The sequence below is a fragment of the Corvus brachyrhynchos genome, unplaced genomic scaffold, assembly GCF_000691975.1.
Source record: "Corvus brachyrhynchos isolate BGI_N302 unplaced genomic scaffold, ASM69197v1 scaffold60, whole genome shotgun sequence".
NCBI classification, from domain to species: Eukaryota; Metazoa; Chordata; class Aves; order Passeriformes; family Corvidae; genus Corvus; species Corvus brachyrhynchos.
In genome coordinates, this window is record NW_008236767.1 from 4,831,300 (window position 1) to 4,854,879 (window position 23,580).

General features: G+C 35.6%; 1 protein-coding gene across 5 annotated transcripts in view; it reads right to left on the minus strand.

Annotated features, from left to right (window-relative positions):
* Nucleotides 1–1,194: 1,194 nt before the first annotated feature.
* TCEA1 (transcription elongation factor A1) overlaps nucleotides 1,195–23,580 on the minus strand; it is a 26,043-nt gene continuing 3,657 nt past the window's right edge. For 4 of the 5 annotated variants that reach the window (XM_017727458.1, XM_017727456.1, XM_017727457.1 and 1 more), the window contains 9 exons: nucleotides 22,056–22,118; nucleotides 17,543–17,648; nucleotides 9,637–9,724; nucleotides 8,452–8,600; nucleotides 6,558–6,614; nucleotides 5,578–5,732; nucleotides 4,182–4,328; nucleotides 3,186–3,257; nucleotides 1,195–2,121 (listed from right to left, as the gene is read on the minus strand). In XM_017727458.1, the coding sequence (XP_017582947.1) occupies nucleotides 2,113–2,121; nucleotides 3,186–3,257; nucleotides 4,182–4,328; nucleotides 5,578–5,732; nucleotides 6,558–6,614; nucleotides 8,452–8,600; nucleotides 9,637–9,724; nucleotides 17,543–17,648; nucleotides 22,056–22,118 (846 nt within the window). In that variant the 3' untranslated portion in view covers nucleotides 1,195–2,112. The remainder of the gene's footprint in view (nucleotides 2,122–3,185; nucleotides 3,258–4,181; nucleotides 4,329–5,577; nucleotides 5,733–6,557; nucleotides 6,615–8,451; nucleotides 8,601–9,636; nucleotides 9,725–17,542; nucleotides 17,649–22,055; nucleotides 22,119–23,580) is intronic. The other variant, XM_017727455.1, reaches the window with a different exon arrangement.

Here is a 23,580-nt window from a genome sequence, read left to right on the forward strand (position 1 = left end):
TCAGCCATAAGGTGAGTGAAAGCACATTTTATTTCAACTCTTTCTTGGATACACCTGCATCACAGAAAGTGCTACCACAGTTCTGGTACTTTATTAATAAAGTCCAGATATAATCTGGTGACTACAGAAAGACAATTACTACATTTTCTCAAAAGATATTTCTCCTAAGTGTCACAATTAGGCACAAAGATTAAAGGACACAGAGTGAGGAAGGTTATGCAAACCAACCGGTGCCTGCCCTGTATATATTTGTGAACAGCTGTAGAAATTTAGGTCTACTTGGCATCCAATTTGTAATCAATTTTAACACAATGTTTTGGACTTGTTCTTTTAGGAAGTTTCCCAAACAAAGCACTCTAATTGATAGTAAACATCTGTAATTAGTTTGATGTCCTCAACAACTTGAAAAAAAATTAATTTTACATCTTTTAGTAACTCTTAGGAAGCAATCCTACCAATGGACTTACTCACAGGCTAAAAATTAACCCATGCTGCTAGTAGGAAAAAATAATGTTTTCTGAAGGGCATTAATATAAGTTGAGTGAAATGTTTATACATAAAAAGCTATGCAAGAAACTTTAAATGCTAAGCAATTTTCTGCCTAAAAAAAACCAGTCTGTAACAAAACTTCTTCTATTTTAATAATATTTTCCCTTTTGCAGAAAAGCCACGTTTCCATGCATAAGCTGACTAAAAAAGCTTGCTCTATAAATTATTTACTAAACAGTTCTTGTCTCTCAAAGTTCAAGTGTCATCATACTATTTCCAGCTCATTTGTTATGGTTGCCACCATCACACAAAAAATATTCAACATAGAAAAACTTCGTTTTCCTTTACGTTCAAGGAATTTATTCTCCAAGAGCTGCGCATATTCTTCCCATCCCCTCATGAATAATTTATACAGTGCCAGAACAGACCTCCTCAACCCCAAACTCCAACAAAGTAATATAAAATTAGATATAATGAAAGAATTTAATCTGTTCTAAAGATGTTGACATTTTTTTCCTTGAAAACACATTTGCAAGTATTCCTGAACATACACTGTTAAAACACAAACTCTAAAAAAGCAGCATTTATATCATTTCTCATAGGAAAAAGATCATAACTTTAATAATTTATTCCCACTTGCAGGTCTATGATTGACAGCAGATACCCTACATCTCACAAATCATTTAATGAACAAAATCAATGCCATTTAAATGAAGGGAGTATAGCATTACCTCCCCAGTCAGTTTAATGTAATGAATTGGTTAGCTGGTGTTATTAGGATAGCCTACAACACAATGCTTTTGCTTTTTTACAAAGTCTAAACCCAAGCTGGTTGTCAAGCACATTAAGCAAGACAGAACACTCAAATCAGATTTAACCAACTATTTTAAGACATTCTTAGAAATAATGCCTACTGATAGAATGTAAAATACATGCTTTGGGCAATAAAATATATTGCATTGATCAAAGCTGGTTACATAAACAAGCTTAACCAACCATTGCAAAAGAGGTCGTCATATCCACTAATAAATATTCAAACCCCATGAGTGCAAATTTAGCCCGAGTCCAGGAAGAGCACATACAAACTAGAGAGTTAACTAAATTGTGTTTTAGTTAACAACTGAGTTTAATGTTATGAGGAACTTATATACCTTTTTTGCTTGCAAAGCTAGTGAGCACAGCAGAGAGAAACAAATTTCATTTTCACATCCGAGCAAATGTGGAGAGGCAAAATACACACAGGAGGAGCGTGTATATTTCAGACCACAAAAAGCACAGTACATTATTCACATAGTTAGAAAAAACCAGGACAATTACCCAAATGTTTAACTGGTAAAAGTTTAATGTCAACTTACTTATAAAAATGAAAAAATATTTTAGAATTCACCATACAATTGAGCAACCTGGCCCTACTGACTACCAGCTATAGGAAGGCATTTAAGGAAATGATGGTTGTGTCAAAACAAAGGCTAACTTGAGGCATGTATGCTGCTTTGAAATAAAAAGAAAAGAAAAACCAAAAAACCCTCCCATTTGCAGGAAGCTAGATGCTTAGCCTAGTTTTTAAAGCTAATTACAAAATCCTCTTTCATACTGGTCCAGATGTCTTGACAATTTCTTCTTTTAACAGAACTGTCAAAAGAAAAGAATTTTTTATGAGATCTTCATACAGCTTAGTTCTAAATCTTTGCAAGAAGATACAGAAATATAACACCACACTTAGGATATGGAAATTACTAGTTAAAGCATTTGCTTATATTGTAACCATTCCTTCAGGCATCTGTATATAGACACTTCCGTAACTGCCACCTTACAGAAAGTTTTAAGGACAAACAGACTTTTCCAGGTACTACAAACAATTCCATCAAACAATTTCTAAGCTTTATACATTATCTAGATATCTCGGAGCACATATTTGAACAATATTCAGCAATAAGCTATGTAAACCAAGATGCATAAAATATTTTTTTTATGTGGCACTCTTAATGTATGCTGTGGCATGGCCCTGCAGAGCTGCAGCATTCTTAACACAGAAAAATAATAGAATGAGGTTATCATGCTTCCTGCTGCATGCAATCACATCTTAAACTGTAAATTTTGCAAGCCTTCGTTTCAGTGTTTCTCCGTTTTACTGAACTACCAGTGTTTCTCAGAAGCTTTATACATTCCTATTTCCCGAACTTAAAAAAAAGATTCAATCAAGTTATCACTGCCCTACACTTATCCTGGCACTGGAATACAGCAGCAGTCATCTATCTTTTTTATTGCTTCTTCTTTTCAGAATAGCAAAAACCAGAAAAAACAGTAACAGAAGGGCTAAAAAAGGCCCGCTACACTCACCAAAGAAGAGATTAAAACCAGTTAAAAGAACTTTGGGTGAAGAAAGAGAAAACACTGTAACTAGCTTGTCACCACTTCATATGGTAAAGCAGTATTGTAACTAAATGTCGCAAGGACTAAGTCCTACTTCTCTCCCCCTTTGTCACCAACCTATTTGAGAGATCTCACACCTTCAGTCAAAAATACATTTCTAATTTAAAGCAATTTTGCCATCTCAACATGTAATACCATTAATGGGTTAAGAAATAACTAAAAGTCAACAGAAAGTGATTTGTCACATTTACTGCAAACCAAAATTAACCACAGAGCCTGGCTGCCTGCTATCAAATGTGCGGAGCAGTCTAACACAGTCTTACCTTCCATCTGTTTCCACATTCATTACAGACAACAAACGTTGTCATGGGTTCATCAGCACTGCGGGTTTGAACCTTTGGCAAAGGCAAGAGCCAGAGTGGAAAAGGAAAATTAGTATCTTCAACTTTTGTTAGTGTGTGTTCAATGTAACTGTTTCAACCAAAGTTTAACATTAAGGAAACAAATTCACATAAAACTACAAGTTAACTTTATGTATCAACTGAAACTGGGCTTTTTGCCTTGCTATAAAGCCATTATAAACTTAGGTTTTGAGAGATTTAGTAGCACTAAAATACCAATTTCTGCATGGAGCTGTGCACATATTCCTAGGAACAGATTCTGCGCTAAAACTACAATGTTCAGTACAGCTTCACATACCTTTACTGATTCAAAGGCTTAAAAGTCTCATGACTGAAAAACAGCTTGCTATTTAAAGCATCTGATAAACAATAGAAAATATAAATGCAGCTGATCCTATGATGAAAATTACCTTCCCTGAAGCACTGTTAAGCAAATTAAAGCCCCCTTTCTGCAGTTGTAGGAATGACTATAGATCAGGGTCTAGAGTTAGTCAAATGGTACATTCAATATATTTAAAAATGTGCATGTGTATATACATATGTATTATTTTCTGCTATTTAGTCCCTCTGTAGAACAAAGTTTACACACATTAAAACCATTATCTCTCCTCCACATAAAACCTTTATGAATAAGATGTATTAAGAAGAATTAGCAAAAATTCAGCATTGCAAAGAAACTGAAGTTTCAGTCTGTACTGATACTCAGCTTGGATCTACATAAAGTTTTTGGCAAATAAATACAACAAACTTGCTTTACATAAGCACAACTAAGTAGATCCAGCTATCTTCACATTTTGAAGTTTGTCAGCATTTTGTTAAAAGTTCATTTTGCAATTTCAATTTTTTTTCTCTGACAAGCTTTATATATAGGACTTAAGCTTCGGAAAAGGAAAACAAGGAGTCTGAATAACCACGCACCTGGGTGTATGTACAGTTCTTCTTTTTGCACTTGCCACATGTAAACAGATCAGTTTGGGTACCTCCTGTTTTAGCCATCTGGTGCTCTCTGATAGCTTCTTTGGTCAGATTTTTGCGCATTTCTTTCAGCTCATCACTTGCCATTTCCTACAAAGGACAAAGAGCAGACAGAGCTTACTAGAGAGTTTTAGCTTTAAAACAAGTTAACACTGTGTGAGCCAATACAATTTTTTATTTAGAATCCATGAACAACAACTCTGTTGAAGGGCAATGTAATTCTACACATTTTTAATTTTACAAGACTTAAGCTGGGATATTTCACAGCACAGAAGCTACAAAAAGTTTAAAATGTTCTCTTTTTTAACACAGGGAAAAACAAGTTACAACGTCAAACATCTAGCAACATTTCTATGCAAATGCACTTCTGAAGTTCAGAAATGTAAGAGAGACAAGGTAGAGGACTTAAAAGTCCTCCAGAGAGGCAAAAAAGATCCTCTCACTAGGTTAGATCCTAGGATAATTGTTTCATTGACCCACATAGGATTTATCATAGGAAAAGATTTGCATTATTTTGACAACTTCCATATTTGTACCGATAAATACAGTACAGCAATAATTTACCATGTGTAACCAGAAATCATACACACTTAGTTTCTATAAAGAGTTCAGAATCACCCATTTTCTTTTTCATTTAACATAGTTTTAGTGCACAAGATCTCCACAATGTCTAGCAATCAAGTGTACACAGCAAAACCAATTTGTTACCTTTTTTTCAGTACAGTTTTATTCGACACCCCATGTAGATGTGGAATGCCAATCTTGTATCAATGCTGTTTCACTTCAGAAGTAATCTTAACACTAAGGGGGTTTTAGTCATTAACATTTTAATCCAAAACTTTAATCAAACAAAGAATGGGCACTGGACAGGACAAAATATATGCTTGTGCATATGTATATAAATATGTAGAACAAAGAAAATCAAAATACATACTGAAGGTACAATTTACTTTTTTTTACACATTCTTTCACCAGCCTCTATTTAAAAAAACAACCAACCAAAAAAACCCACCACAGCTTTCTTTTGCAATAAAGTTAGCCATGATTTTCATTAGTTGACCATAGCTTTAATTTCCTTCAGTCTCCAAGACACTCCTTTAATACCTCATCTGAGGGGAAAGAATCCAACACACAGAAGCAGAACTACAAAACTGAAACGATGTTTAACTACGCTTTAATTTTTCTCTCCCATAAAATCTAATTTTTCATTTGACTTTACAAAAAAGGCACAGTCTTTTGGAAGTATGGGCAGCTTACATAAATTACTTTTATAGCTAATAAATACAGGCCAGGATGTAAGTCCAATAAGGAAAGAGTTCAAAACCTGTGCTTTACTTACCTCTGCTGTCATTTTGGCAAACTTGTCAGGAGGAATGTTTCCACATAATACGTTTTTCCTTAGGTTAGGGTTCTTTGCATCCTTGAGATTCGCTATCCTACTTCGTACCCTATTTTTGTATTTCATATCAGTGTTTTTTAATTCTTGAAAAATAGGTGCTTTGTATTAAGGAACAAAACATGGATAAGTAAAATAGAGTAACACATTAACAAGTAAAACAGAGCACTAGAAAAGATTCATTTTGGGGGGCAATTTCTAAACCAATGTACTTCACTGTCCATCAAGTCCTCCCCCCACCCCAACCAACAGCTCCTGTTCAACACAGCAGAATTCACAACCTTCTGAATCCTAATCACAGCTTAGTACATGGTCAGTGAAATATGAATTTTTGGGTAGTAGGATCTCAACTGAAATTAATTCATTTCTGAGAATTAATTCATTTCTGAACCAAATATTCAAACAATGACAGCTCACTAACACAATTTTTTTGTTAAAAAAAAGAAGCCCAAACCTCTGTTCCAGAACCATTCAAACACTGCTACCAGAACTACCCTTTTGAAAACTGTGAATTCACTTAGAAATAAACTTGTAGAAAATTAAATAAAGACATTAGAAAATTATTAAGAAGCCTGTTAACTGTTAACAAGAAAGGATTTTTAAATAGCATAGAAGAGCCCAGAATTTTATGTAAGAATGCTTCAGTAAGATATAATATTGCTGCTGCAAGGAAAACATATTGAGCCGAAAAGAACCCACACGCACTCACCTACACGCATTCCTACATATTTTAAGGCAAATCATTTAGGTTGGGCTGTTTTTTTAAACACTAAATTTATACTGATACTGATGTATCGAACACAGTTTACCATTTTTGTTTTACATGAAATATAAAAACACTCAATAGTTAATTCATTTGAAAATTATCTGCGTTTTTTAAAAACACTCCTGGGTAGAGCACACAGATATACAAGAAAGGATATCTTCTTCAATCTGGGAACCCAGCTCTTCTTCATCAGCACCAATAGCAATGTAATCATCTGATGAAAACAAATAATAAAATACTAGCACCTGGCACTCTGTGTTCTATATCCCTGAGATCCCTATAGTTTCAGAACTCTGAAACTCAGAAAATTATAAAACACCTGCAGTGAGTTTTCTTTTTGTATAGGTAATTCTAATTTACTGCATACTTATCCTTTCAAAATTTATTACTTGGAAGAACAAAAATAAGTGAAAGGAAGCAGAACAGAAGTTCAAAAGAGTTAAAAACCTTTAAAAACAAAAAAAGTTCTGACACCTAGTTGTAAACACAAGTAGAAATAAAAAACCATTACTACAGAAAGCTTTGAATATTCCAATAGGTTTGGCATCTCTCCCATCTCCACAGCCTGCGCATAGAACAGACTATTATGAAAAGGAAACATTTTATATTGTGTTTAATCAATTGTTTTAGTCCACACAATACAAGAATAAGCAAATAAATATTCTGCATGCAGGGAAAAGAAAGATTTAATTAGAAACATAGTAATTAAGTAACAAACTGTCTTACTAGATTTTTTAAATGCAAAACAGAGATGTGTCACGAAACACGTAAATTAGAAGAAATAGACCACAGCAGTCTTGAAGACAATGCAACACTTGAACTAAAATGTCTCAAGATAACTGTTTACTGTTTCTGACCAAAATGCTGCCTCACAAAGACATCTGCCTTTCCAAGACTGCTTAAGAACAAATTACATACAGTGCTTGCCTCCTCATTTCAACATGGGTGTACTTCAGTGAGTAATCCAAACATCATTCCTCCTTCAATCTCATACCAAAGGCCATAAAACAAGAAAATAACCTTATTTTTTTAACTCACGGGTCATCAGTTTACATGTGCTATAGAAAGCAACATAGCAAAAAAGGTTCTTGGAAAACTAGCTAAAATTAAGACTACATAGAATTATGAATACTAAGATGCTGTATGTGACTGTCTGGTCTCAAAAGAAGTCTGTGAACTACATATCCAGATGATCACAAATTCATGGTCTTCAGTCAGCTTTGCTTATTGTCTATACCTGAATTTATATGAATTAAAAGAAAGAATAAAAGAATGAAGGGAGTAAACACAGATGATTCCGAAGTCTACTGACACTGGGCCAAGTTACACTAAGCTAAGAACAGAGAAACAGGAGCTGGGTCACAATTTTGATAGAAGAGAAGGACACACCAGAAAAAAATCAGGCAATTCTGCAAAGTGCAGCTTTCAGTTTGCTCCTTATCTAGCATATCATTCAATTTGTCATTTTAAAGACAACCAAGTGTGCATGAGAGAGAAAAAGAAAAAAACCCGCAACAGTCAAGGAATTTACAGATACCCAAAAGGCACGAAGTTAAGAGCAATGCAAGACTCTCTTATTGCAAGTATCTTGATGAAACATCAAGAATAAATCACAACAGTAAGGCAGCTTCAAAATCCGAAGGTCTCCAGGACCTCCAGTGTAAGAAAGGCAGTCTTGTATATAGTCACACCCCCTCAGTCAAAAAGACTGAGACAAAAAAAAAATAGCAGCCTCTACAAAAATATTTAAATGAAGCTTTAAAGAGGCAATAGCCTTCCTGAAAAGAAGATCCCCGGTTGGCAAGCTATCAGATGAACTGAGCCACAAAATGTCCTGAATCATCAGCAACGAAGATGCATTTTGAAACATTCCCATGCTGTCAAGGCTACTCATTACTGGCACCTTGGGTGAACTGGTTTATGGGTCTACACACGCAAATGGACACAAACAGGGTTTATTCTACCCTACGGGGCAGGAGAAAATGTAGAGTGGAAAAGACAGAAAGAAGAAGGAAATATTTAAACTTGAAAATATAGTCTACAAAGCTCACCTCCTGTTCTGAGAGCTGCAGAGAGCATTTCTCTACATTTCACTCGTACAGAGTCTGAAGTGCTTGGAGCCCGGGGAAAGGAAGGGATGAAAGAATTTGAAGGAGCACTACCCTCCTCCTTCCTGCTGCTGGAATTGCTACTTGAACTGCTAAAAAAAAGGCAAAATGAAAACCAATATTAATGTTTTTTCCCCCTTCTTCAAAGAACTTTCTTTGTTTCTGGGCAAAATACAGGTCTTTTGCTATATCCATTTGATGGTATTCCAAAATAAGAACACAGGCCACCTTTTTAAAGCTATTTATAGCTTTAGAGTCAATACAATTTTAAAGTGTCTTTAGACTATTCACCAGGGTATTCCACACAATAGAGACACAGCAGGTATTTCATTCCATTATGTGGCACATAAGCCTTAATTCTCAGTTCTTTACATTGACATGAAATCTTTTTTTTCCTCCCACGGAACTTTACTTTAAAAAACAGTGACGATACATCACACCAACATTCACTCTGCAGCAAATGCCTTGCATTCAATCTGCTTACTGTATTGAAAGGGTGCCATGGGCACAAAAAACCGCCCATAATTTACCTAGTTTTGCAAACTGTAAACCAAGTTTTCAGCTTCCATCAGGACATATAGTTGGAGGTTAAATTTCAATTTTAAAATGGCTGCTGAAAAGAGATCCCTAAACTCAGACATGTATAGAAGAAGTGGGCTTGCAAATACTCTTTTGTAAATGTTCTTCAGCTCCTGCAGTGACATTAATGTAGACTTCTTTTTCTGGTAACATATTTTGTGTTTACAAAAAAGAGTGCAGAATGTTTATTAAACATAAAAGCTAACACACTAAAGAAGCATATGCAATTACCACAAAGCAGAGACTGAAAGTTGTTTTACAGTTCTCAAAGCTGGGTGCTAGTACTGAGAGAGGACAGAGTATTTGACAGACCCAACGGATGGAATAAATAATAAACTTGTCTGACAATATCTTGACCTATGTCTTTCTTTTTTTTCTATGTCAACAATAGCATGGTTTACTTCCCTAATAACACACTCTATCTTGTACAACTCTGTCTTTCAGAAAAGAACATGGAAGCTGTCTCTAATGTGACAAATTTGGACCAAATAGTTTAAAGTTAATTTATACTGACTGAGATTATTTGCACAGCCATTAATAATTAAGCACCTTTCTTCTCTGGCTTCAGGGCTGTTTTGTGAGGAAGATGCAGGCTCCTTTTTCTTTTCTTCAGAATCTTTATCAGTTGAAGGTCCATCTGGAAATACAAAACATGAGAAACTCTCTTCTACCCAGAAATAGTAACTGATTTAAAGCAGTGGTAAAATACCATGATTTCTCCTGAACCAGTTGGAAATGCTATCAGCTCCCACTCTCTGCTTTGACCTTCTCTTGCAGTACAACATTCCACTTCCCAACACCCTCCCAACACAGGAAATGGAAAACATGACAACATTTCAGATCCTTCAAGTCAAGTCCAGCATCTGCTTAAACTGGCAGTGAAGACATGACAGAAACACAGACTTTTACGATTTATTTTTTCGAACACTCCTGCATTAGGTAGGCAGTAACTCCTTAGGTATTGCATCAAGTCTCTGGAGTTTGTCTTCCATGCTTTATATATGTAAGTTCCTACTACATACATCCATTCTTATTAATTATATTGTGAAAATACCATGGTAGGCAAAATAGAAAGTCATTTTCATATTTTTGAAGGAGTTTTCCAGACACACAGACAGTATTTTCTGTGATAGCTCTTAAATTATTTGTCTCAGTGTCTAAATATATTTGAATCTGCCATTCAACATACAGGTTATGTTTCACAATGATTTTATAAAGAATAAAGACAAAAGTCTTTATGGAAAAGAGCAATCACAACATTTAACTCTAGCATAGCAAGAATGGATACACCCTTCTATTGTAAAGAGGATTTCAGAGTGGCTAAATTGAGTGCCTGCTTTGATTTGCTCTCTAGAAAGGCTGGCTTTCTACTGCCTACTGAGAAAGCCTTGTGAGACTGGCATCACTGATTGACAGATTTTGTGAATTCCTATTTCCAAGTCCTTATAAAGCTGCTATTAAACTTCTAAATTTGTAGACACTGTATTATCAGAATAAGCATATATTACAAACTTTAAAATTAATCAAAAACAGAACAAGAAAAGGAGGGAAATCCGTTAAGGCTCAGTCTTGCCAACAAAGATGTCCTGAACTAAGCGTGTAAATCCCTGTTGAAATATCTAAAAGTATCCTTAATTCCAGAGGAAGCCCATCTCTGTGCTTCTCAGAGGAACTTGGTGGTATGTAACAGACAAATTCAGGTTTCTTCAAACTCGAGCTTTTTAATTTTATTTTTACAGAGTAGAAAATAACTGTACTGGCTTTCTCTTTATAGGAACAATAAACTGAACATGATTTTGATACTTTCCTTAACCTGTGAGTTAAGGAATTTATCCAATCAAATATCACTTTATTAAAAAATCTTAGCAGGGACACCAGTACTGGATCAGACTAAGCACCCATCTACTATTCTGTCTCCAGCTGTATCTATAAAGAGATGCACACAAAATAGTATAGGAACCAGAAAAGCACAAAAAGATAATTCTCCAGATTACTCCCCCAGCCTTCAAGGGCTCACTTATTGTTGCAATGTTGTATTAAATCCTTGAAAAATTTCTTCATTTAAGGTAAAAAAGATAATTAAACACAGATGATGCATTTAGGCTGATTGTCTTCAATAAGCTGAAGATGTTATTCAAAAATATTCCTAACAAAGATAGCAATTTAACAACTTTTGATTATAAAAAGTAATTTCACTAAGAAAGCAAACAAGCCTATAAACTGAATGGATCACACAAGTTCTTTGCTATGACAACTGAAGTGCACTAAGAGAAAGAAAACAACTCCCATTTTTAACATGCATACTCACTCTCTCTATGGCAACAACTGATTACATGATATAATCTTTAAAGATGTTCTAAATATGCATGCAATCTCTTTTACCTTCCCAGTGTTTTAAGTACATGATCATTTTTGTCAGAGGCTTTAAGACAAACCAGTAGATCAAACAGGTATCTTGGGGTACAGCTCAAGTCCTGCAAAGCAGGAGCTCTGCTTCAGCCCATTTACCTACACATTTTTCTGGCACACGTTTTCAAATTCAGGTCTGACCTATGTATCTCCTGCTTATTTTGCACCATACACACCACAGTGGTTATAGCTGGCACCCAGTTTTCTTTTATCAAACACTTCCATTCAGCCCAGCACCACTTCTCCAAGGGCAGGCACCTGAGAACACCTGCCAATACCCCAGTGGATTCTTTCCCTTACGGAGGACAGGGCATACACAAGGCACAGAGGTAAAAGCACAGCTCCTCCTATAGCTGCAGACCAGTCTCAAGGATGTCTCAAACCAAGGTCAGACTTGAGCAGCTGAGACTGGACATCTTCAGCAAGTATGTCTTCAAAACTATAGTTTCTTTAATCACTTAAGAGTTTATAGATGTTTTTGCTTAATCTAGTTTCAGAAAGCTGAAAATAAAGTTAATAGTATCCTGAGTGTTTAAGTTGCTTTTATGGATCATAAATTGGAAAGCACTAGAAGAGGTGCTTTCCATCTTTAGACTCAAACATTAATAAAGATAACTTGTTATATTGAAATACGGTATTGACAAAAGAACAGAGTGCAATTAACAGCCTATCCTCCGGGGAAAGAAAAATTATCCTTGACAAATTAAAAGTCCCTACTAATTACCTTATTTTACATTCAATGGCCAGACTCTAATAGAAAGGAAGAATGACATCTAATGGGAACTATGAACGACCACAGAAATTCTAACAAAATAAGGTGCAAAAAAAATGGCCCTTCTGTGAAATGTCTTTAAAAATTCCAATGTGATTCACCTCAGGAAGTCTACAGAACATTATAAATATTTATATAATATAAATTACAAGTTGTGCAGTTCCTTTTTCAACTCCATACAGCTATTCAAACTTACCGATTTTTTCTTCAGAAACAAATGGAAATTGTCACCAGTTTTAGGATTGAAAACTGTAACTTCACAGTTTTAGCTACTGCATCTTCAGGAGACCATAAAATAAAATCTCAAAGTTTTGGTTTTTTAATAAGAGAAGCTAATTCATATTAAGACTTCTTCTTTAAAATACAAAGAATATGCTAGTAACAAGAATAGACTATTAGCCATTGGAGTAAGACATTCAAAGTTTAACAACTGCACTGCAGTTTCTACCTGGAACTTGCAATTAATTTGAAAGATACTTGAAGCTTCTCCAGTGAAAACTCTCCAGGGTCAAACATGATATAACAGTATCTAACTGTATCTAACTTTGTTATCTAATCAAAAATTTTAATGTATACAGCCAGGTAACATAACTAATCTGAATGTTAGAAGCCATTAACAGCTTTCTCCTAGATTTTTCTAACTAGGTTACAAGACAACACTAGACATTGCTTGTAGCAACAACTTGCTAGTAACGAGAAAAAAATTAGAAGATATAAAGATGTAATGTTATTAATTTATAAATCTAATTTTAAATTAAGAAAATTTTAAAGTAAATTTTTTTTCAGAAACGGTAATGAGAGGTGACTAGTTATTACCTGGAATCATATGAAAATTTAATTTAGCAGGATATCATGTGTTACCTACTCATGAATCACCACCAGAACCTGGAAAGTTTTCTGAGTATTCAGCTTAAAAAAGTTAAAAGAAAGAGATAAGACAACAGGTATCAAATGACATAGTTACTAATTTAACAACAACCTTAATATTTAATAATTATTTAGGCTCCATTTTCCTGACTTTGACCAAATAATCTTGAGATGCACAAGCAACTACACTTGTCAGCAATTCCTCTACAAGATGTAGTAAGGCATGAAGGTAAGATCAGTAAAGTTTCTTTCCAGTAGCAGCACTGGGAGGAGGAATATCTAAAAATCCCTAAATAAACAACAGAATTATGAACTGTTTACTATTTTTAAAGGTTTTTTTTATCATCAGTGACAAAAGACCATGACACAAGGACTTATTCACTATATATGTTTTTCTCTTACATGGTATAATTTATCATGTGTTATCTCTCCACTGATTAGCTTAACAAATTATAGACCTACTAACAGTACATGAACAGTTCCAAATATACACTTGACAGGAGGTGATTTCCACAGCTCATATTTGATATGAAAATGAAACTACTGAAATTGGTTTTGCACTTGATTCTGCTTGACGTCTTATCAAGACATGTACTTTTCTTATCAATAGTAAATAATATTTTTGAACGCTATTAGACTCTAATTTAAGAACTTGTTTTGCCAGGAACACTTTTTTTTCTGAGCAAAGCCAGTAGGTTTTGAGATATCCTTGAACAACTTCACCTTGTGACAGCATTAACGTACCTGTAAGATAGTCCTAGACTGACTGTACCTGCTTGCTCCAGGAGAATAAAACCCAGATTCAAAATAATGAAGAATTTTGTGAGCAAAGTAATCTGAGTAAAATACTTCTGTGATGCCTGACTGGTGTTATTAACGCTTAAACATTCTTTTAAAATAAAATTACTCAGGCATGCCCTTCTTTGAAATAGGAATTTCAAAATGTTTGTGGCCTCACTTTTAGTTTTCAATACTAGCAACAGATTATCACTTAATGTTAAGAATATTGTGTTGTGATTCTGCATTTTTAGTTCAGTATATAAAGTTACTGGAGGAAAGTTTACTTAGAGGTCTGGACATTCTTTTTCGCTGTATACTCTTCAGTTCTGCAAGTAATTATTTGTTATGAGGGTTATATTCCTTAAGGAATTTTTGTTACTTTTCTAATGTAAGAAACACTCCTGACAACCTAAATGAGTATGCATAGATTCATTATCTGCACAGCATACTCTGTATATTCAGCTACTTGGCAAAACAATTATTTGTAAATTCCATGTTATAACTGAACAGCATTTTACTCTGAGAGCTGAATTTAGCTCGTTGTGCAAATTGTGACCATCTCTGCTGTGTGCTTTAACTTTCAGAAAGTATCTGAAGGGGCCTTGCACTGTGGCTCACCCAGTGAGTCACTTCAGACAATGTTCACAAGCCCCTCTGCTGCACAGCTTCCAACCCCTCCAAAAAAACATTGGTAACCTGGCAAGACTCAAGTCAAGCCACAAAGACCTGGTGCTTCACAACTCACTTTGATTTGTTCTCATGTTTCCCATGCATTCCTAAAAACTAAACTTTGATAGCATTGAACTGAAACATTACATGCAGCCTGAACAGTCAACAATTCTTGCCTAAATCAAAATGTCATTTATAAAAATAACTCACAAAGACTTCAGAGCTCTGAGTACAATGCTTGGTACGATTAACAGCTGTCCGCTTCTGCTGCCATCTTTGCTCCATACCACTTTACATGCACTATAAACAGCATAATCGAAACTGATTTCTCAAGCAGCTCAACATATGGTATTTCGTATTCTTCCGAGAAAGTCAAAACTAATGACAAAACAGAATAAGAGTACTTTGTAAGATTCCCACCCATACTTATACCCTATCTTTCACAGCTATGAAACTTTACATTCTAATGAATTTCTGAGCAGTGATAAAAGAGGCAAAACATTTGCCTTACTATGCTTTATTATCAGATCTACATTGCAACCAATGAAAATGTAACTACCTAAGTTTTGAATGTAAGCAGTACTATATTTTCAGGAATAATTTGATTTTATGTAGTAAGTGCATTACTACAACTATACTAGAGCTGGCACAATAATGCACACACAATAATATCTGTCCTGTAACAAAAATTAGCACATGAATGAAGGTCACATACCCACTGCCTCAAGAAGAATTCAGTTCTGATAAATGCCAAATATTTCTTATTTGCTTTCCAGCTCCTCACATGTTTGACTTTACCTCATGCAAGAAACCTTAGGTAGAGTCTCCCAGCTGCGTTAAAACAATCTGAAACTAGCAAGCTACAAAAGGGGAAGGTCCACTTGCCCCAGCTGTTTGTTACTGCTACAATCCCTGTGCAGGAAACAGTAACCACAAACAGGCTGGACCAAAAAATGATAGTTGAAATTTAAGCCAGAAGAAATGAACAAAACAATTACTTTCCAACTGGCCAGTTCCCAGCTTTGGTCTTCTAGATAGCCACTCCAGCACTAGTTGTAACACAGGAGGGAGCAAAGGGCTGGAGGGAAGTCAGGACTGCTCCTTTCAGCAGCAGCCTACACCCAGATTGACCTGCCATGCCCATCAGGAACCACATTCTTACCCAGACTTCTACAGCATGAAAACCCTCCAGGAGGAGGGACACTCCCCATGTTTTACAATGCTGGAACACTTAAACACCAGTAAGCTTTAAGTAACAACATATTAAGACAATTTTGACTGACTTAAGGTACTCAAGTGCTAAAAAAATGAGGTAATTATTTTTAGTATCTCAACAAACAAATGGCAAATCCTTTGGTCAAAGCACAGCAATAATCAGGCAGATCTCCCACTCCCCAAAGAGAGCAGCATCTGAGCACACTCCCAAACGCTGAGAATTCTGTTGGAAATGAGAGTATCTTCTCTACTATGTTGTCTAAGCTAAGTTGCAGTATTAAAAATTTGAACTTCCAAGAAATAAAAAATTAACTCTCACCGAATATTGAGAGGGTTTTGTTTTTAGAACTTAGACTAATAACTTCTAATAACTTGAGAGCTAAATCACTCAATCCAGCAGCTACTTTTGGAAGTCTTTAGAGTAACTGATGCTAATATGCAAGTCAATTTCTCCACTTACATATCTTACCACATTTATGTCCTGATATAATAAAGTTGGACTTCTGCATTTAAGTTAAAAAATAAAAAGTATATTATTTTTACTATTTACCACTTAATTCTGATCAGATCCTACATTAATATCCTTTATATGCATTTACTTTTATTGTAAAGGTCATTATGAATTTAAAGGTATTTTATCAGCATGTTCAGCGTTATCTAATTTTAGCTAAACTTAGTAAATTTACTGAAACTAGTATTACTAGTAGGTAGGTTAAAAGTCTTTAAGGAAACTTTAAAAAGTTTGCTGTAGGGGCTGTTGCTTCTTACTAGAACATCAAAGTTTAAAGTTCTTAAAATGCACAAACTGTCCATTTCTACAGACAGAGTATTTTCTGTATCATTTACAAGACAGTAATAAAGTATCTGATAAAATACTTCACAACTGATAAAAATGAGGCTGAATTTAAATGGTAGGGGACTCTAACACTCTCCTGGTATTTAGCACATTTTTCCAGACAGAATGGTAAATATTTAAATCATAATGTAAACTGTTTTCTATTTTAAATTTTAAGCTTCAGAACCTTAGTTTACCTAAACTTACATACAAAGAAACAAAATAGAGTGCACCACAGTATATGAACAAATGTATCTGGACATAGTTTGAGACGTAAGCGTTTTCAGATAATATTAAGTATTACCAAATACCCCTGAATAAAACCCTAACAGAAAGGTTTTGTTAAGTGTATTAATTGCTTTAAGGGAAAGTAAACAAAAAGTATTAAGACACTAATTAGTAAGCTGTTTAAAATTATGAAGGTTTTAGAAAGTGCAGCTCTGTTTCTCACTACCTGTAAGTGCTAACAGATTTTAACATAATTTTTGTTGGTTTTTTCTCTTCACAAATCACTTCATAACCAAACTTCAAAGCCTCCACCCTCTCACATGAGATTTTGCAGCAGTTCTTCAGAGTACTTGTTATATTTGACAAAGAAAATAGTCAAGAAGAGGCTTGTTAGTGCTTGGTGCTACAGTACAGTCACTCCAGCTCAACTGCATGCAGTGAGACTTCAGAAATGAATCACATCAGAGCAGCTGATTTCCTACTGCCTGCCAGCCCCAATAAAATACTCTCACAGTAATGGCCAAGTGACAGCCAAAGAGTAAAACCAATTACATCAGTGTAGAAAGTTTCAACATTCACACAAGAGCACAAATATGTCCAAAGCAAGGCATGTCAAGGATGTGCATCAAGGCTACACAGAATTAAAACATGCAAGAGCAGGGACGTTTCTGTTGCCATACCTAACAGCTTCTTCCAAGACTTGATAAGAGATTTTGCTAAAGATGTAACCTCTTCATCTGTGCTTTGCTTGCGTATTGCATTCACTGACATTCCAATTCTGGTAGACTGCAAAAGAAATAGAAATATACATTAACACAAGTGACACAAAGACAATTTAACAAATGAACACATATAAATTTGTACTTTGACGTAAGTTTTTACAGCGTCTTTTTTTCTTTTCTGGTGGGTTTGTTTTCTTTTCTCTTGAGATTATCAGAACAAAATACTGCAAGCCTTTATAAAAATTATTTTAACAACATGGACATTTTAGAAAGAAACACAACAGTATTACCATTTGTCTTCATCACAATGGTTTGGGAATGGGTGGGCAGTGATGGTGGGCACAAGGGGTAAAGACTGTATTTATACTTCGGCACTATACGATGCTCACTATCTTCTTCACTGACATCATACTCTTAGAATTCCCATTTAGTGGCTGTGGAAAAAGCTTTAATACCAGCTGGGAGCAGGCATGTTTTAGGTATCTAAAAACTTTGGCGATACTGAGATTCTTTAGAATCCTTAGCACAGAAAGTTCTGACTTCAGATAGAAGCAGAACTCTCTGTGTTTAAGATTTTTAAAAATGAGCTATCCTATCTCTGAAAAGGCCAAGGCGGTGACAAGCTTTAAGCCTTTGCCCCTACTGCCACCTACAGAGTGAATATGGGAGTAAGTTACAATCCACACCTTTCAAGACTCAGAAGATGGGGATATAAATTTAGCTCAACAGTAACGTTTTCAAAGATTTATGGCTAATGTGTTCATGCAACAAAGAGAATATTTCCACCCTTTTAGCTTCACAAGAGGAGAAAAGCATTTAACAGTATAAATAAGGATTTTATTATCATTTTGTATTTTGACTGATGACTGAATTCTTTGTTCTTAGGATGCTTAGTTTTGCTGCATTACCATTTACAGGACTCACTAAATATAAACTATTCTACTTACTTTTGCTACAGATCATCATAAATTTCCTTCTTCTTTAAAGGAAAATTTAAATCTTTGTGGCTTGCTAAAAATGGGTATGATTTGTTCCTGTTAATTACTTCTTACAACCCAAACAACACTTTCTGAGGCACCATGGATGTGTTAAATACTGGAAACATTCTGAAATAATCCGTAGCTATTTTAGCCAAGGAAACACATCAAATAACCTCAGGCCTGAGCATCAGCTCTAAACACATATTTTGGATTAAAGAAAACAGATGGTTACTTACCTGTTACTAAAGTGTTCCAAGATGGACTCTGTTCACTCAGATTAATGGTACTGGCCAATTCTCCTGATATTTTGAACACTTAAATCTCAAAATTATGTTCAGACAATAAAGAATAACATGTCCTTGAAAATCCATAAAATACCACATCTGGATGAGAAGAATGTATCTACCAAAAAACCCAACCCTCCATTAATACCTGGGCATAACAACAGCCTATGCTCATCAGCAAAGGTAAAACGCACAAACTCACGGACTTATTTAGCTAAGTAAAATCCAAAAACTCAAGGAAAACACGAAACTAGTTGGAAAAATTTATTTTTCTAATCACACAAGAAAGACAGTTTATGGGAACTGTCTGAACTGCCAGCTTTCTTAAAGCAGTACCTAAAAACAACTCATTTGTTTGCTTTTATAGAGCACTGGATCAGGTCTACCTGAAGAGGGGAAGTAGTGATCCACTAATTTATCTGCCTGCTAACTGACACAGACAATCACAAAAGATCAGTGTTATATTCTCAAAATGACTATGTTTTAATGACAAACCAGCTGGCAGTATTTGAAATTTCCTCAGTCTTCCTGCCTGGGGAGCTGTTCTTCTGATTGCCGTTTTTAAGTGAAAAATTCCAGTACTTTCATTCTTCCCCTTGTTAAATTCTAGAGCATTTTTCACCTGCTTTCAGAGTAAAGACAGTCAAAGACAGTGTAAGACAGCTGTTTTCATCCCTGAAGCATTGAAGCTTTGGCCAGCAGCCCTCAGTAGGTGTGAGCAGCAGCGAGCATAAGTAACCTATGACTGACCACAAAGCAGAGCATATGGTGGCAGCAAGTCTTCTCTAAACCAGAACAAATGCAAAATGTAAGGAACATAGCTGGAGAGGAAGAGCACCCACTGAAGCAAGCAGAGGTGCTACCAACTTTAAACTGTGTGTGAGGATAGAGAACTGGTGAACACTCAGACCAAAGCAGAGCCAAACCAACCACGGAAGAATAACCACCTCTGGGTTCCCAGGTCTCCACAGCTTGCCAGTGAACTGCCCTGAAATCATTAACAAGGGCTGCACATCACAGCCTAGTTCTGCACATGTGTGTGTAATTTCCTGTAAAACCTGTTTGTTAAAATAAAGCCTGACTCACTCACTGTTTGGCTGTGCACTAACCACAATTAGCACGAGGGACACGATGCCTTTAATGCTGTGAAGCTGCTAAACAGATTTACAAGTCAGACCACGGGATAAATCATGTGTGAGGAAGCCTACTGGCTCCCTGCCTAGCTGAGCACGGATCAACTTACTTACATAAAACTCATTAGATCTAACACAGTGGTATTACTGCCTGTAACCACTTCAGCTTTCTGTGAAAAAAAATGTGCCAAGAAAGGCACAAGACACCAGCACGAGTCCAGACTATGATATTCACCTTCCTCTTCCACATACCTGTAAAACTAGTCAGAGGACCTTGTCATTTCAGGCTGAAGTAGCAGTGATGTTACAAGAAAAATCATCGCTTCTCTTATTACACAGGAATAAGAGAGCTAGCAAAGCTTTTCTCAATGTAGCAAGCTTTCGAAACTTCTTAAAAAAGGGTATGGAAGTATGCTGTTCACTTGTGTCCTGCATTTCATCAATTCAAACACATTTGTCAGAATTCTTGATCTAGGTCAAGGAAGATAGTGCTTCCACTTCCTCATGACCATTACCTTTCTTGACATTGGCACACTAATGATCCACTGCCAGACCAATGCGTATGATTACTTCACATTTCAACACTTGCTCAGAGTCCTCCATTGCTTAAGCAAATTTGGGATGCCAACAAAGAAAGTTTATGTCAGACTTTATAGATTTATCAAACTCTCAAGAAAAAAAAAAGTAAAATTGAGTCCAAGTATGTTGCTAAATGCAATCTTATGCAGTGGAACTGTTTTGAATACAGCAATGCATATTTATTAAAAACTTCCTAATTAAGGTACAGTCAATGCCCTATGAAAGAATATCCCAAAGTACTTGAATTTCCAGAGCACTTGCAGAGAGTCTTAATTCCAAAGGTAAAAGAACATTATTACACTTAGTGCAAAATGTAATTTGCATTAAGACCTGCACAAAGAAACTCCACAGAATCAGGTTAACGGAGGGGTTTTCTGGGTTTTGTTCTTGTTTTGTGGGGGATATTTTTTCTGTGGGGTTTTGAGTTTGTTTTCTTTTAAAAGAAGAAGGTCATACATAGAGGACAGAGTTGTATCAGCATTCATGCATGAAAGTGACACCTTAAAATTTCTATTTTCTGTCAGAAATAGGATTAGTAATAACTTATTAAGTACATTCTGCAAATATATAGGATGCATGAATCAAGAATGTCATTGCTTCTGACACTTTTAAGATTTGAACTTTATAGGTAATTCTTTATCTGTGACCATTAATGCCCCTTAGAAAAGTCACTTTTCAGTCTTCTCCAATTTAAGTGGCTAAATCAGGTCTCAGATTTAACTCTGCCATTTGAAAATTTTCATGGATAGGGAATATCTGGTTACTTTGGAACAGGAGTGGCTCACTGATCAATTACATGACAAGCTCTGAAACTTGACATGTAAGGAAAATTGATCAAGTTTAATTTTTGAAAGAATTTACAAATAATATAGGAAATATTGTTAGAGATGCAAATCTAAGCAACATTAGTGTGAGTATCCATGCAACTGGGAAAGACTGTACCACTCCATCACTCCAGCCCAGGAGAGTAAAAGTGGAGTATAATTATCTTAAGAAATACCCTACTCAGTGTGGGGGGAGAGGACATGCAGAGTGTGTGTCAAATACAACTTGCCTAAAAGGTATCAACTATATTTCTCCTCACTTACAATGCAAAACCAGAACTAACTTCATTAAAAAAAATGGCATCAGCTGTAGTCAGGTGCATTTTCCTTCAGGAGGAAGGAAACACACATTTGTGTTAGAGTAAAAATGTAAGATTCTATGTACAGTAAATTTGTAAGCAGCTCTTCTCCTCTGTCCATGACAAAATTCACTACTCTCAATCAGAAAGATAAGCTTTAAGAGTTTGCAACTGGAAGAAAATACTTAAGTGCCCTAAATCAGGCACTCACTTCAAGTGAGACTAGACTGCCATATAACAAAAACAATGCTTCCAAGGACTTTCAACCTAGAAATCTACTTTAATAGTGCAACCTTCTTTCACATCTGCTGGCTGCACCTTCATCATTATGGAGCTAACATTTGCAACATAACAACAGTAAGAAAATCATACCTGTAACAACTCAAGGGTCATGGGAATATTCTTAAGCTCCTTCAACAAATCAAGAGCTCCAGCCTAAAAGAAAGAAAGAAAATAAAAAAGTCAACTTAGTAGCAATCAGGAATTTCAAATATAATATCAACAACATAATCTTATCTGCCTTCAGTGTCACACACTGGGTTCAAACCATCAGTTCTCAATTTACCCACAGAACTAGATCAAGGAATGCTCCACTTCACAATCTCTAAGCATTTACAGGCCTTAACTTGGAAATCAAAGTATTCACTCAAAGACTAGGGAAGTTTTACCCCATGTAACTCAAATGACAGTCAAAGTGTTCTGTCAAATACTACTTAACCAACACATATCTTCAAGGGTACTTCACTTAACAGCATCAGAAACAATCCAGACAACAGCAACAATTTTCAGTTCAGACCAAGCACAACAGTTTTAGGACAAGAACTTGGAGCTGAGAAGCTCTGCAGAGTCATTGCATCAATGATGCACACATATATATAAAACATACATAGACATCATTCTTAACTGTATTTGTGGTGATGTGGTAAAGCCACACATCATGGGTTTTTCTTTTTCCCCTGCTAGGACTGTTAGGAAAGGTACTAACTAATTCTGTGTTAGCAGCTTTCTAGATAGATGAGTCAAGTTCAGAGACTGTACTATTAGGCATTAACAAAGTCTATACCCAGCTACTCTAACAACTCATTCCTTAGCAATGTAGGCCTTACTTAAAAGTTTTCATACATGTGAGCTGTGTAATTCTCTTTAACCTCTCCAACCTTGATGATTTACCAACTCTACTTCAGCAAAGCTCTGCACCAGCCACTTCTGACTGTGCACGTGGGCTGTAAGACTACATAAATCCCCAAAAGGCTGAGATGATCTGGCCGTTATCCAAGTGCACATGGTGCTGAACCTGGAAGCTATGAACAGAAGGGAAGCAACAACTGCCTGTGCATCCAAGAGGCCATTCTATTCAGGCTCAGTTCATTACCTTCCCGCCCTTTTTTTTTTTTTTTTTTTTTTTTTTTAAATTCATGAGGTTTGGAAATAAATCCCACAAAATTTCCATCTTGCAGATCTGTGGAATTTGATTCCTTTTTCTTTCCTTACCTCTCAACTCATCCTATTTTATTTTGCATTTTGCTTGCTTTTCAAATTCTCCCTAATTAACTTCTAATATGACACCTGTTGCAAGGAAACTTCAAATACTCTGCGACATCTGCAGTCTTACAATTTAACCACTAAAGATAAAATAACCACCAGGAGGTTGAGAAAAATGAAAGTGGAACTTTGGAGTCACATCCAAAAACCCTCAGCTCTGGACACCTTCAAATGTTTGCTACAACCTTTGTTTTTCAAACACTTCTGACTCAAAGAAGCCTCCAAACCCAAACATTTCACCAAATCCCACCTTACACAAATTCAATTAATATATAAAGCTAAAGTTTTACTATTTTGCCATGATAGCAAAAGCCTCATTTAACTTTTATTCATGATATATAAAAATTTTCCAGTC